General features: G+C 42.7%; 1 protein-coding gene across 7 annotated transcripts in view; it reads left to right on the forward strand.

Moving 5' to 3' along the window:
- Positions 1 to 2,013: 2,013 nt before the first annotated feature.
- LOC308113292 (rho GTPase-activating protein 12-like) overlaps positions 2,014 to 14,947 on the forward strand; it is a 45,500-nt gene continuing 32,566 nt past the window's right edge. For 5 of the 7 annotated variants that reach the window (XM_080469439.1, XM_080469441.1, XM_080469442.1 and 2 more), the window contains exons 1-2: positions 2,014 to 2,239; positions 8,413 to 9,200. In XM_080469439.1, the coding sequence (XP_080325565.1) occupies positions 8,487 to 9,200 (714 nt within the window). In that variant the 5' untranslated portion in view covers positions 2,014 to 2,239; positions 8,413 to 8,486. The remainder of the gene's footprint in view (positions 2,240 to 8,412; positions 9,201 to 14,947) is intronic. The other 2 variants (XM_080469440.1, XM_080469444.1) reach the window with 2 other exon arrangements.

Raw genomic sequence — 14,947 nt, forward strand, 5'->3', positions numbered from 1 at the left:
GCTTCATTAGCACTTTCTCCACAATGTCTGCACTCAGAAAACACTCCTAAAATAAAATAAATAAAGTATGAAGCCCATTAATGGACGTGAAATACAACTGTAATCACTTCCTACGGGGAGGAGTAGCTCCCCTCCTTCACATATATACTCGACAGGACAGTGTTTGGTGTGTTTTGAGACGGTTTATACCTTCTGTGTAATCTCCTAGATTAGTTAAGACTTTGCAGCATGGACCTCGAGATGTTTATCCTTTGACCTTTCACCAAAACTGGATACGAAATGGGGAAAAAAATAGTCAATAAATACAGCGAAAAATACTTGTGTGTATCTAAATTAAATTTTTATTTTATTTTTTTTTCTTCGCATTAATTCTAAATTAAGGAAAACAAAATTGTAGCCACTTTTTTTATTACTGTGTAATAGTTGGTCAATTTTAAAAAGGACAGTTTTGGGGATCCGTCGGTGGACAAAAGGTACTGGATCATTCCTGGATGAACTGGGACACAAATAGCGGGGCTCTGACGTGGACGGAGGCGGGAAGTTAACGAGATCACAGTTTTGGATTGACTGCATGATGTAAATGTATGTGTGATTAAATAATTATGAGAAAACACTCCTTGTGTCCGGCCTGCGATTCATTTTAACTCGGGTGGGGGTGGGGGTGGGGGGGATTTATCATTTAGAGCCCGTTTTTAAGTCGACGCTTCCTGGACCTCGTGGGATGAAACACAAAAGGAAAACAGTAGTAACACCTGAGAAGAACTGATGAGAGAAATAAATGTCCAGAACAAGTTTAAGAGACAAGATATTTGTTTTAAGTGCAGACAGGCTTTTAGACTGTAGAAAAGCTTTCAAAATTCATGCTTTTTAACTCCTTTTGTTCACCTCTTTCACTTAGTTTACTGCTGTCTGACTAATGTGTATTTGACGTATTGGACAAAATGCATTAATGCAGTTAGAAGTACATGTTTTTCAAAGAGATGCAATCACACAAATGAAGGAAAAGCAGTTTTTTGGCAAAGATGATTAAAACAATGAGTGACAAATTGCCCAATAAAAAGAAGTCCTCAGCTTGAAAATGAAATGTAAAGAAAATGTAATAAAAGACTATTAATGATCAAATTAGAAATAAAGGGAATAAATATTGGAAAGAAATTAAATAAAAACATGAAAGTGAATTAAAGAAATACGTCAGCTCACAGCGAGAAAATGGCCTCATGTTTTAAGTAGTTTTTGCACCTTTTTTTTTTATATCAGCAGATCTAATTGTAACTCAGGTCAATTTATGCAGTTTAACTGTAGAGATACCTGTGTACAAATATATTCAGAACTGTTTACAACTCTGTTGACAGGTGGCTCGCTCTTTCAGGAATGAAAATTTTGCCTCATAATGATTTAAAATAAATTACAATCCCATTTAGATGGACGTTATTTTTTCTTATCAAAACATTTAAATTAGTCTCAACAAAAACAAGATTTCTTTGTTAAGTATCTTAAACGTAAATTTGATTTATATGAACTTTTAGTTTGTACCTTTTAAGTTTAGTTTTTTTCTGGCATCAGTTCCAGTTTTAGTGTTTTTTTCATTAATATATTTTGTTAAATAAATAGTTACGAAGTAGTTGTAGTTCCCTGTCTCTGCCGCCAGGGAGAGCGCACTCCGTGTTTGCGGTCCGCAGCACCTGCGGGTTCAGACCACAGAGGGCGAATGAGACACGAGTTCTCACTCTGTATAATTTTCAGCTTTTTTAGAAACTTAAATCAAAAACATAATAATGTCGTTGCGATTTTAATAAAATCAACAATTTACACAAGCAAACAAGTGCACTTTTTCTCAAAACAGAAATGTATAAATTTTTTCTTAAAAATCGACTTTTAAAGGATAGTTTTCAAAGACCGGTTGCTACGGTCACACTTTTTTTTTTCTTTTTTACGCACACACGCATGGGACCGGAAACAACTCTGTGTCATTTTTCCCAGCGGAGTGACACCTCCTCGCGATGGAAAAGCTTTGTTCGGTGATAGTTGGGTGAAGTTGTTGAGGGCAGGCGGGCGGGGAGAAGAGCACCACGGCGGGCTGCACACCGGTCGGGAGAGGACGGGACGGGGACACGGGAGGAAGACACGGAGAAGACGCTGGACCAACTCACTTGACAAGTCCGCTGCCAGTTCCACTTCGGTCGGGGAAAGTTACCGCCGGTCGGGGCCACCGGGGGTGCGTTTGTTTTCGGAGGTGAAGGTAGGCGGAGGTGCGGAGCTTCTTTGGGACACGGAGGAATGTTGTAGCCAGGAAGCTAATTAGCGAGCTAACGTTAGCAACAGATTAAAACCAACACTTTTACCACACAAAACAGGGATATATGACAAAACACCAGGATCAGAACTATTCTTAAAGCTGCTAAAGTTAAGAAACACTTATTTGAAGGTGTGATCTTTAAACAGATCAGGTGTTTTACTCCTTTTAAAGTTTTCATGCACTCTTTAATTTCTACCTTATGGCATTGATAAAACTTATATCTCATATAATCATAAACTTGCTGTTTTGCTTCACAAGTGTTGACTTTAAATATTTAACTCGTAAATTAATAATAATTGATGAAACTCTTGACGTTGTCTTCCAAGCTCACGGTGGCAAACTGACTATAATATAGTCTATATGTCATATAGTAGCGTATGTATAATGTAATGTAAAAACAACAATAATAATTCATTAACATAATATTCCAATTCTGTGCAACAGATTGCTCACATATACAGGAAACTGCAGAGACTGACTGTTTTAATACACTCAATACATTTAGTAAGTCAAGTACATTTTCTTGTAGGACAGTAACACCCAATGCTGTAGAGATAACCATTAAACACTGCTAAAGTCTTTTTCCATAATCTTTCAAGTAGATATGCTGAAATATATGTGATTTTTCTTCATTTTTACACCACTTTGCAACAGATTCGAAAGTGTTATTGGCATGTAATTGTGTATCTTTAGCCTAGAATTGTATTGAAAATATCCATTTGTGTTCTACTAAAGGTTAAAGATGAACTGACTCATTTAAAATCTTTCTCATCTGTAGATTAGATTATATCATAAACGGACAGGGTATTCATTTAAATCCTGTGATAACATGTGTGTATTTTGTAGTTGAGATCCAGTGATTTCATGTTAAGCACGTCTGTGTCCTGGTAGAGGAGAGCTGCAGCTTCACCTTTTCACGATGGACATCAGTTTTCCTCTTTGCTCTGTGTCTCCTCTCATACCATCGACTTGTTTCAAGCCAGCCCAAGCTGCCTGTGGAGGGTTTGAAGTGTGGCACACGGTGGTTATAACGGTCGCGGAGGACCGTGGGGAGTTGAGCATCGAGGAGAATCGGGTTGAGAGGCGTGTTAACTGGGACAGCCTGTGATGAATCCAGCCTGTTTTTTGGGGGCAGCGTGGGCCTATCTTTGGTGTATCTGCTTGTGAAGGTCACAGTGTGCTACTTGTGTGGCTCTGCTAGATCCTGATGTTGGAAACTGCTTTAAAGCACCGCCGGATTACATTTCAACTCAATATCTGGTGGTGGATTTGAGTTTGGAACTGTTGTTGGCCGAGTGAGTTCACGCTGGGTTTTTATTTTTGGTCGACCGTGTTCCTCCTCCAGAGTTTCATTATTAGTAAATGCTCGGCCACAAAGCATACAGCAAGTTTATTGAAGTTTTTCATTTAGCTGTCGAGCACTTAGCTTCAATCAGATGTTTCTGGATTGTTGGAGGAATAATACTGATGCAAGGAGAACATGCAGACTTTAATACAGTAATGTCCCAACGCCTGGAATCAAACTGGAGATTCTCTTGCTGTGAACTGAAGGTGCGAAACACTACACCGCCGTGCAGCAAGAAACATTACTGCCATTAAACTGTCGTCAGCTTTAACAACTATGTCAGTTCGCTGTGGAAAGGACTATGAACAGCTAAATATTTAAAGTACAGCTGATGGCCATCTCTCACCAGCCTCTTTAAATACCTCTGAAATGAGAGAAGATTTGCTTTCTGTTAAAAATTACTCACTTAAAGTAACGCCTTGCCGCTCGACTCGGGATAGAAACTGCTAAGAGGAGTCATGTGAGACTTCCTGCAAAGGAACAATACGGCCACCTCGAAATATTGGTATTGAAACTTCCCAAGATGCCACTGCTTCCACTTGTGCTGAGACCGGGAGAAAATGCGAGGGTGTGTTTCCTACGTGTGCTGACACTGGCAGATTCTTCACACGCATGTTCCCTCCTCAGCCTCTCGCTCATAACACCAAGAACCTGCCGTGGCGTCTCGCACCTTTTACCCGTCTGTCTACCGAGCTTCCCCCCCCTCTTAAATCTTATTACCATTGCTTTAAATCAAGGTGCCGACTCTGATTGTGCTGATTGGACTCCGAGCAGATTTGCACTGTCTGCTAAGTGGCGATGCTGAGGTGGAGCTTAATCTAGGCAGGGATAAGTGAAAGAGACAACAACCCTCAGGTACTTACTCATGGCGATGCCTCTCAGCTGGAAGAATAAGAGTAATGAGGCTGCCGGGTTCAATTCACAAGGGGAACTTCAGACGCAGCTTTTTATCATATTATTATAACTCCTGAAACTAGAACTTTTAAAGATGAATTGGGAGCGAGGAATGTTTTAAAAAGGTAAAAAGGTTGACTTCCCCTGTTGTCATCATTTTCTAGAAAGGATGTTGTCCCTTTGTCCAAAGGTTTGGTGTTTACATGGCAATATTTTGGAAAAACGATGTCTGTTTGCATGGAAATGGCAGAAATGCTGAAGATTGTAGCTGGCATGCAAGACCGAGAGTTGGTGATGTTTGTTTTTGTCATGAAACCACACACACATGTGTACAGACAACAATACGCTATACACAACAACAATGGTGAATACACGGACATTCGTATGGACATACGATCATGTTGGATTGTTGTTATTGTGACTGTAAACAATGAAACTACAAGATTCCCACGGGGGACATTATATATCTGTTCCATTTTCATGAACAGATTTCAGACGAACTGCAAATTAAAACCATGGTTGGATGTTAAAGATAAGTAAAAAGTCTGAAAACAACCAAAAGGGAAATATTATGCAAAGAAGACAGGAAATTGAAGCTCATCTAACTGCTGCAGGACTTAAGTAACTCATTTCCTATCCACTTTGAGTAGTCTCTCCATCCAAGGAGCGCTTCAAGAACGGAGACTGTGAAGAATGAGCAGGTGCTGTTTGCTCCCAGTTATTTACTCCCCGAGCTGGTGAGAGAGATTGAAGCTCCGGCTGAATCCAGCAAAACACAATCTTTCCTGTTTGTTTGTTCTTCCTCGCTTACTTTTTCCTGTCGTCTCGACCTAACCGGCCCAGAAAGATGTCCACTGACCCCTACTGGGATTGCCTCATGTAGTCATCTGCTCAGAAACAGCAGAAAAGACATTATGACACTTTTGCAGCTGATAAAGAAAAGTCCTGATACCGGGTCAAATCGGAAGGAGATTATATGGCTTTTTGGGGAATGTAGGGCCTTAATAAAACAAGCAAATACATTTTGATTGATGATAATCTATGATTTTTAATGTTCATGGTCATGAAAATATACTTTGGTGGCTGTTGAAAACATAGATTGTTGAAAAAATGCTCCTCTTCCTGCTAAATTATATATTTTTTTCATTCAAAACTTGTAAAGATAAGCTCATAAAAGCAAACATAATTTCTTTGGTATGTTCTGTTGTCGGTTTTGGTAGTGAAGTTCGCCTCAGCCTGTTTATTAGATAGATTTTGATTTTGCGTTTTCATTTCGGAAAAAGTTCATGTTTACACGGCGACGTTTTGAAAATGATGTCGGGTTACACGGAAATGGGAGAAACGCTGAAAACAGGTGCAGTCAGCATGCCAGGCCACCAGTTGGTGCCGTTGGTTGTTTTTGGCATGAAACTACACACACACACACACACACACACGCACAGAGAACAATTTGTTATAAACATTAACAATGGCGAGTTCAGTGGATTGTTATTACTGTAACTTTCAACTATAAAACTACCAAGTCCCAGGAGAATCTGGACTGGGAGTCATGACACTCTGGGTGCCCCCATTGTTGTTATTGTCCATCTACTGAGCATGCACTATAGCAGCGTTTCGGAAAAGGAGCACTTTCCCCCGCCTACATGGAGACTGGGTCTGTTTTCAAAATGCTGCATTTCAGTGGCTCCGACCAAATTTCCCATTTTCACTTGAAAAAGTTGTCGTCTCGACAAAGAATGCTCTTGTATTGATCTGAACTGTAAAGTGAAATGTGGGTGATTATTCAGTAAAACGTTGGTCGCTGTTACAGAAGCCGAGACGTCTTCAACACAAGGATCAGATATAAAAAAGAAAAAAAATCATTTCAGACAGGCCTGGAGCATTAAGAGGTCACAGGTTAACAAGGAAAGCTGCTGCCTTCTGTCATGTTCCACACATCCGCCTGTCTAAAGCCTCACCAGCCTGTTGTTCTCTGTTCAGCGTGCCGCCTTGCACCGGCAGCAGATGCAGCGCTTTGTTTCATTTGGCTAATGGACTTTCTGCTCGGCTGATGGATTCACTGTTCAGGCTTCCCTCGGTGACAGTTAGCCCGAACCAGCGAGTTAAGCTGTGGAGATATTATCCCGCCGCTCACTGCATCAGGAGTAATCCCGGCACTGCTAGCCTAATCACACCTAATCACAGATCTTTATTAAGCTAATGCACCACTGAAGGGAAAGCAGAGACGCGGCGGCGTTATCGGAGAATTGCAAGCATCCCCACATTTACTGTTCAAGCCGTAGGTTTTATGGGAACAGCGCTGAACTAAAGCAGCACAATAAATCAATTGCTAAGTAAATGCTGTCTAATGTCTGTGGGATGTTAGAAACGGTGAAATTATTGGACACCTGTGAAAATCAAAGAGCCGCAATAACTACATGGTAAATTATAGTGACCATTTATGTGTTGCAGCTGGTACCCTGACACGGATCAAGCCATCTGAGGATGTCTTATTATGTCCCAGCCAGGTGGATTTATTTAGATTTTCTTAGTATCTGTCAGAAAATGCACAGGAGTGTCAAACATAAGGCTCGTGGGACAAATTCAGTCCACAAGAGGTGCCAATCCGGCCCACAAAGCCAAGCAAATGGATATTATTTCACTGAAAACCCCAAATTTTTTGATAAAATTTCTAGAGAATTGCAGATACAATACAACTTTGAGTCCTGAGATCAAATGTTTGTTAGTAATTGTTTGATATTGTGAAAATATAGACATTTTCATCATGTATACTCTTGATGAAATTGACCCATTTGTGGCCCCATGGACTAAAACGTCTATGACACCCCTGCCTGAGAGTCATCAATGAAAGATTATTTACATAGGCTTTTTTTAAAAAAGACAATCCAAAGGGTTGGTCAGGGTTTGCCGCAGCCTCGCCTCATGTTGTAAGAGCTGGTGTGTGTACACATGTGACTTCAGCAGGAAACTATGTGTGTGATTGCACTAATCTCCGCTCAACATGGGAACAAGTCGACATGTTTCAGCCGCTGCTGGACTCGCTGCCTTCAGTGCGGAGAAGACCCGAGCAATGGCAGAGCGAAGGAAAGAAGACAGCGTGACTCATATTTAGTGTCTCCCCTCTGTCTGTCTGAGGTGGGGGGATTAAATCTCCTCCGTTTGGATCTTCTTTGTCTGTACTGATTGGGTTAGCAGGGAATTAGGCTTTGAAAGACACAGTTGGCTGCGTCTTTGTTGCATAAGAGATACAGAAAGGGGGTAAAATCTTCTCAGATGTATCTACCCTGAGAGTTTCAAACCGTTATGACTATAAACGGTCATTTTTGACCTTGACCACAAATTAAAATATGTCAAAATATGATGTATAATTATGAAAACTTGCTTTTTAGTGAAAAATCCTGCTGTTTTGAAAGCCTGTTCACCTCTTTTTAGTAGGATCTGGCCTTTGTGGGATGAGTTCGACAAATTATTTGTAAATGGTCCACATGTCTTGTTTCATCAGCTTTCAAATAAAAAGTTCACCCAACGACAGTCCAGCAGAGACGGTTGCGACAAATTCTCAGACAGCAGACCTGCAAAATTATTGTTGCCACTCATCCTACAAATGCACGTTCTTTACAAATGTGGCTCCCATTTCGAAGGAAAATGAAAAAATTTTGCTACGTGTTCCAAAATTCATGATTTTACAAACTCACCCTGACGGTGTGAAACTTTTACAATTTGCTTGGTGGTTTGGCCTGATTGGAGCCTCTTGCGGGCCGGTTTTGGCCCATTGGCCTTACGTTTGACACCCATTAATTGGGTTGTAACATATGACAAGAGTACGGAATGCTCATCTGTGTGTCTTGATGCTAAGCTGTGTTTGTCGTCTCCACAGTCCTGCTGGTGAAGCCATGGTGATGATCGTCTTCCCGTTGCGGTGAACTTGCCTGGTGGACGGTCAGAGGCGTCATGGCAGACCTGCCTATCGCCCCGGGCGAGGTGTACATTGAAGTGGAGTACGACTACGAGTACACAAACAAGGACCGGCTCATTACCATCCGGCAGGGGGAATGTTACATGCTGGTCAAGAAATCCAACGAGGACTGGTGGCAGGTGAAGAAAGAGGCGGGGACTAAAGCCTTCTACGTGCCCGCTCAGTATGTGCGGGAAGTCCGCAAAGCCCTCATGCCACCTCCGAAACCCATCGGACATGCTTCGGGACACGCTGCAGGCAACACGTCGCCGCAGAGCGGAGCCGCGATCTGGATGAAACCGACCAGTCTGGATCTGGGAGCCCACGAGCATCCCGCTGAGAACCACCACAGACAGGAGTCCACCTACCGGCGTTCTCCCTCAGCAAATACGGCCTCCTCGGGTCACTTCAGCCCCCCGAGTCAGCGCAGGGACTCTAACCACCACCACCCCCAGCTTCCCCACGCCCCCGCCAGTCCCACCGACCACGACAGAGCTCTGGCTGAAATCCTGCTTCACGGCGGAGGACCCCTGCCCGCTCACAAAGGCGGGTCCAGCACGCTGCCCCGCGCCCGAGCCCGCTCGCCGGACAGGGTCCGGGCGCCGCTGGACGTGGACAACACTCACTGTGACTCCGCCGGGGAGGAGAGGCGCACCAACGACTCTGAATCCGGAGACGAACTGAGCAGCTCTTCCACTGAACATCTCCAGGTAAATCGTCTTGTTTCAGTAGATGTGTATTTAGAACGAAGCCAACAAATGCAGAAACCTTTGGGAAAATATGTGCTGCAGCCACTTTTGACCTTCAGACTGTCGTTTCTGTTGGCAGACTACTGTCGTTTTCCTGGGCGGATGTTTTGTCTATTGCATTTATCAACCTAGATGCTTCTTTGTTCTTTTTTAGCTTTTCCAGTCATTTTGACCAAATCTGAAGAAGGGTGAAGCAGTCTGGGCTTCAGACAGCATCAGTGGTTTGAGCGTGAGGGGCTGATTTCTAATAGACTAATCCAGTGTCCAGATTATTTGTTATGGAATTATTCACCCAGATTCCTGCGGAATAAGAATGTAGAAATCAATCTGCAGTGATGCAGATATATTTTCGTTGAAACATCATTTAGGTCTTGGGAGGCTGGAGTGTATCCCAGCCGACATCGAGGTAATCTCTGGACAGTGTTAAGACGAAGCGCCAAACGCTCACTCACATTCACACCGGCTGCTTCCAGTCCCGAAGTCTCCAGCTTCTTTTAACTGTGAGTGGAAGTAACCCGAGAGCCCGCTGCAGCCTGGGTGTAACGGTTCACCAATCAACCTCGCATACCTGTGAGGTTTTTTTTACGAGAGCCATACGGCTTTTATCAAACAGGAAGTCTCAACATCCACCAAAATTAGTGAGATTAAATGTGGCCTTGGTGTGATTTTAGCTCTCGATACGCAAGAGTCGGACTCGCACCCAAGTTTATGAGATCTACGTCGAACAGTGCAGCCAGTAATAAGGCAATAAGATTATGCCACTGTTTTTCTTTTTCGACCTTTTCCACTTTGAAACAACAGGTTTCCTTTGCTTTCAGATGCGCTGATTTCAGTACGACGCTTCACATTCTGACGTGTGTGTGTGTGTGTGTGTGTGTGTGTGTGTGTGTGTGTGTGTGTGTGTGTGTGTGTGTGTGTGTGTGTGTGTGTGTGTGTGTGTGTGTGTGTGTGTGTGTGTGTGTGTGTGTGTGTGTGTGTGTGCGTGCGTGCGTGCGTGCGTGCGTGCGTGCGTGCGTGCGTGCGTGCGTGCGTGCGTGCGTGCGTGCGTGCGTGCGTGCGTGCGTGCGTGCGTGCGTGCGTGCGTGCGTGCGTGCGTGCGTGCGTGCGTGCGTGCGTGCGTGTGAAAGGTTATCTGGTAGTGAGCACATACAACAAGTTGATATATTCTCTAAAAGCAGCCCAGTCTACAATGGAGCTCTTTCCATCCTCATCCAGCCTGTGTGCTTCTTAAATGGCAGGACAAAGGTCAAAGTCGTCGAGCTTGTTTTGGTTTTGTGTGAAAGAAGCACTGTGATTTTTCTATTATTGTCAGAGCTGATAGAACAATTAGAAGCGCCGTTCCGAACTGAGAGTAGCATTAAAAACTGTTTGTCCAGTTATATCTACACCCTTGAAATATTGATTTCATGATATTTGTAGTCTTCCTGTTGAACGTTTTTTATATAGCTATGTACTGTAGTTAGTTTTTGATGACTTATTAGCTAAATTTAATGGGAACAATACAGAAAAACAGCTTGAATTCAGGTTGAATTACCTTATGTTTACAAAAGAGATCGAAATGTGCACAAACAAAATTCCTCCATTCAATTAAAATATATAATTAGTTATTGTCAACAATCTGAAACTTAATATTTAGAAACAGTTGACAACATAGCCTTATTGAAGCCTTTTTGTCCTGGTTTCCTGGTGTTTCTTTTGCAGACTCTTAAATTAAAGTAAATTCAACTAAAACTAATCATACTTTATGGGGAAATTTCTTTTTTCTGCATTTCATCCCTCCTTTTTCTGGGTTGCGGTGGACAGTGACATCTAGGCGCTCTCGGGAGCTGGTAGGGGTCAAGGGTCATGCTCGGGGACCAACAGCTTTGACATTTCCACTGTGGGATTTGAATCTTTGCAAACTCCCGATTCCAGGTCTGCTTCTCTAGCCTCTGGGCCAACACCGCTCCTCATGGACTCACATGTCCAAGCATTCTGCCATGGTGGGGTTTGTTTTCCCTCCGTCGCCGCAGGATGTTGCCGCTGACAACAGCTCAGGTGTGAGTCAAAGGCTCCTAAAATACACACAACATGCTCTTCCTAATCTCTGTTTTCTCATTTTTTTCTCCCTCTCTGCTTCCTCTGCACTGCGTTTTGTTAAAGGGAAAAGGGCAGAAATGGTGACTGTCGAAGCAGGAGGGGCATGAATGAGTGCCAAATCAAAGGAGTGCTGCAGTTCTGTGTTTTTGTGTCCAGCTGCCTTTTTTTTTTTTTTTTCACACAGTTTTTGTTTTCCTCCACTCCTCAAGCAGGCGGTAATAAGCTGACTTCCTGTCTTCCACTTTGTCCGTGCCCAAGTTCCTTGTCCCCTTTACAACAAATTACAACAATTTGATTAATTTATCATCCATTTATTATTATCTCTCAACGGATGTCCCTAAAGGTTTTGCACTTCGTGATCTTAATCTATAACTGCTGACATTTTCATTGAAATTAGAAGGACCTATTCGTATTATAGATGAGGTTACAATGAGGACTGACATAATTGTTTTTCCCTACTCAGGAGATTAAGTGAGGATTTGAATAGAAAAAGGGGTTAAAAAACACATTTCAGCTATTATGTAATCAGAAACAAAATTTAAAGGCAACACACACCAGTGTTTGCATTCATATTAAGTTTCTTGTGAACCCATCATCCCCTGAGTCTTAGTTAGAAAATGGTTTCCAAATGTGATATCACTTGGCACATCCGTGCATTCGGCCCGTCTCAAAGCCCGCGGCCACATCGGACGTCATATTTGCTGCAGCAGATGTTTCCCTCAAGCCACCGAATATAAACACTGTCAAGATCTGGGTGTATTTTAATTTGCTGCTTCGCTGCACCGTCTCATCTGCTGCGTTTCAGTGTCCCTCCTCCTTTCGGGTCGTAATGATCCGCCGGGACTCGTGAGAAACACTGAATATGTTAAATACTGTATGTAATAACCTCGCATAATGAGTTTCAAAAAGTGTCGCACTGTGTTTGCTTCAGGGAAACTTTCTCTACACACACTCTGGATGACCTGTGTTGTCACACTGACCTGGCAAGCCACTAATGTAATCCCCCAAACTGAGCATCAGACGTCTTTGACTCGATTTCTTTTTTGGCATCTCTTTTACTTCTGCCTGGTGCATTATGTTTAAAAGTCACAGTCCGCCCTGCAGACTCCCGTCACTCTATGAGAGCTGTAATCAACTAAAAGGCTGCAACGTCTCTCAGTGTGGATGATTGATTGAAGGGAAGCGCTTCCTCCTTTCTTTGATTACTTAAGGTGGCAGGAAGTGCGAGTGTGTGTGTGTGTGTGTGTGTGTGTGTGTATGTGTGTGTCTCTGTCACACCTTAAACACTTGTGCATATCAATGGAATCTGATGGAATTTGTTCATATCAGAAATGCATGGACGTGCATTTCTGTGATACTCTTGTCTGAAGGATCTGTTAATGGCAGCCAGGCCATCTGCCCTGCTGTTAATTCCTGTTAAAAATGGTTATTAAATGACATGATTGTGGGAGGATATGAACTCTTTAAGCGCCTCCTAAAAACCTTTCAAGCTCACGACTGCCAGATGGAAGTGTAATAAAACTGAAATGAATAATGCATCAATCTGTTGCTGTGAAGCAACTTTTCCTCAACCGTCTATTTCTCTTTCTCCCTCCTCTCTTTTTATGCCAACGGTATATACACGCCTTGCTCAAGGGCAGTGTTGCTCTGGCTGTTTACAGAAAGAGTGTGTGAACTAAATTAAGCCAGCAAGTCAGTTTTGTTCCCTTCGCCTCAACGTTTTGACTCGCTGGGTTGTGTTTTGTCATTTCTATCTCCAGTGGCATGTTTCTTTTGAACCTTATCGTGCTCTGCCACGCTTCCTGCCAGATTGTTTGTGGATTAAAGCTGACCTTCTGTCACAAACCCCACATCTCCTAGATCTGGGTCAGCATTCAGCCCGCCAGATGACCGTCAGCACAATGACACATTGTGGTTAATAGTAACCACTGTTGTATACATTAACGATTTCTTCATGTGATCATGTGTAGGAAAGAAAAATGTTAATTTTTCTGTATTACTTTTCAATGACACTGTCCAAATTTCTTTATAGTTTCTTCATGTTAAACGACTCGGCTTACAGCTGCTTGTAAGCCAGGTATGCTAATGCTATGAGCTTGAATATGAGATCTTATTTAAAACAAACTGCATTTCATTAGCTTACAGTGTCACATGAAAGAAGTACGTGCATTGGAGCAGAATGCATATTTATTGATCTGCGGTGTATCTGTGTCACAAAGTAATTGGCAGGTCAACTACATTGGGGGAACTTTGCTTTGGGCAGTTGTCTTTGTCCGGTGAAACAAGAAACACGTATGGATGTTGTGGAAACGCGAGTGTGAGTGTAATGGGAACTAAAAGAAGAAGGTGATTATTCTGAAATTAGGACTCGGACTGTCATTTATCTGACACACCAGGCAGGCAGTGCGTTTGGCTTCTACCACTTGTGCTCAGCTACTCTCATTTAAAGAGGTTGCCGCATTGCAGCATGCACCGTCGTCTCGGCTAGTTTTTTACAAAGTATACCCTTCGTGTTGAATTCAAACCAGTCAAGACAAAACCCCAGGAGTCACCAGAGAGCAGCTCGCAAATTCACAAACAATATCTTCAATTCTTAAGGCACAAGCACCTGTGATGGCAAACAGTGCATTTGATACAGTTATTGCTCTTTCTCTGTTGTGGATAATGATGCATTTTGGGAACGGCGCTTCAGGATTACTCCACAGATGTCTCCTTTCAGGGAAATCACTGTCTGCAAACAGCAGTTCATTGGGGAGAAAACGAGGGCGTCTCAGTGGAGTCCGTCAGACAGTGGCGGTGTCGGTTTGTGTGCTCATCACCAGCGCTGTGAAGCAGCCCTGAGGGGCCTGGACCACTGTTCTGTATCGTTCTCGACCGGGAACAACACAAACACAGCCTGGGAGAGCCTCGGGCAGCCTGACAGCTGACCTGCTCCTCTGCTTGTTTGGCTCTTGTGTAACAACGCAGTGGTAAATGCAGGTTCGACACCCTCACGTTGCGTTTTTCAGTTTTCCACTTCTTCATGTTTTCTTTTAAACTTCACCTTTTCCTCTTGATTGTCTGACTTTTGAAAGTCAGTTTTATTAAAAAAAAATAGGGGGGGGAAAAAGGTGCTTTCTTTAAGGTCGGACGGATAAAGTTCAGTTGAAAATAGGGATGTTTTTTTGTATAATCCAGTAAAATAGAGCTGTACCTACAAAATGAGTGACATAAATCCCGTACTGCAATAAAGCTGTCCTTCCCATTGATTTAAAGCTTGCAGTGATCTAACACAACCAGTGATTTAAAAGGTAGAGTGACTTCGCCAAAAATAGCAGCGTATGCTGTGAACACAGAGAGGTCTATTGTCTGTAAAGGATGTGTCGCACCGTGTAGTCTGGTTTTAAATTTGTTCAGTTTTTATCTTCATAGATGTTATATCCTGTTCTCATTGAAAGTTTAATGTGCATTTGTTCGGGTCCTTGTTGGGTCCTGAGTTGCCCTCTGATGGAGTGTAGATAGTCGTGTGTTTCAAGGTCAAGTCTACAGATCACGTGAAACTGTTACATTGAACTGGTACAAAAAACATTTTTCCCCACTTGAATTCTGCTAAAACCAATACCTATTCTAAATCTTTTAAAGTGATTAAT

The sequence above is a fragment of the Lipophrys pholis genome, assembly GCF_963383615.2.
Source record: "Lipophrys pholis genome assembly, chromosome: 1".
NCBI lineage: Eukaryota > Metazoa > Chordata > Actinopteri > Blenniiformes > Blenniidae > Lipophrys > Lipophrys pholis.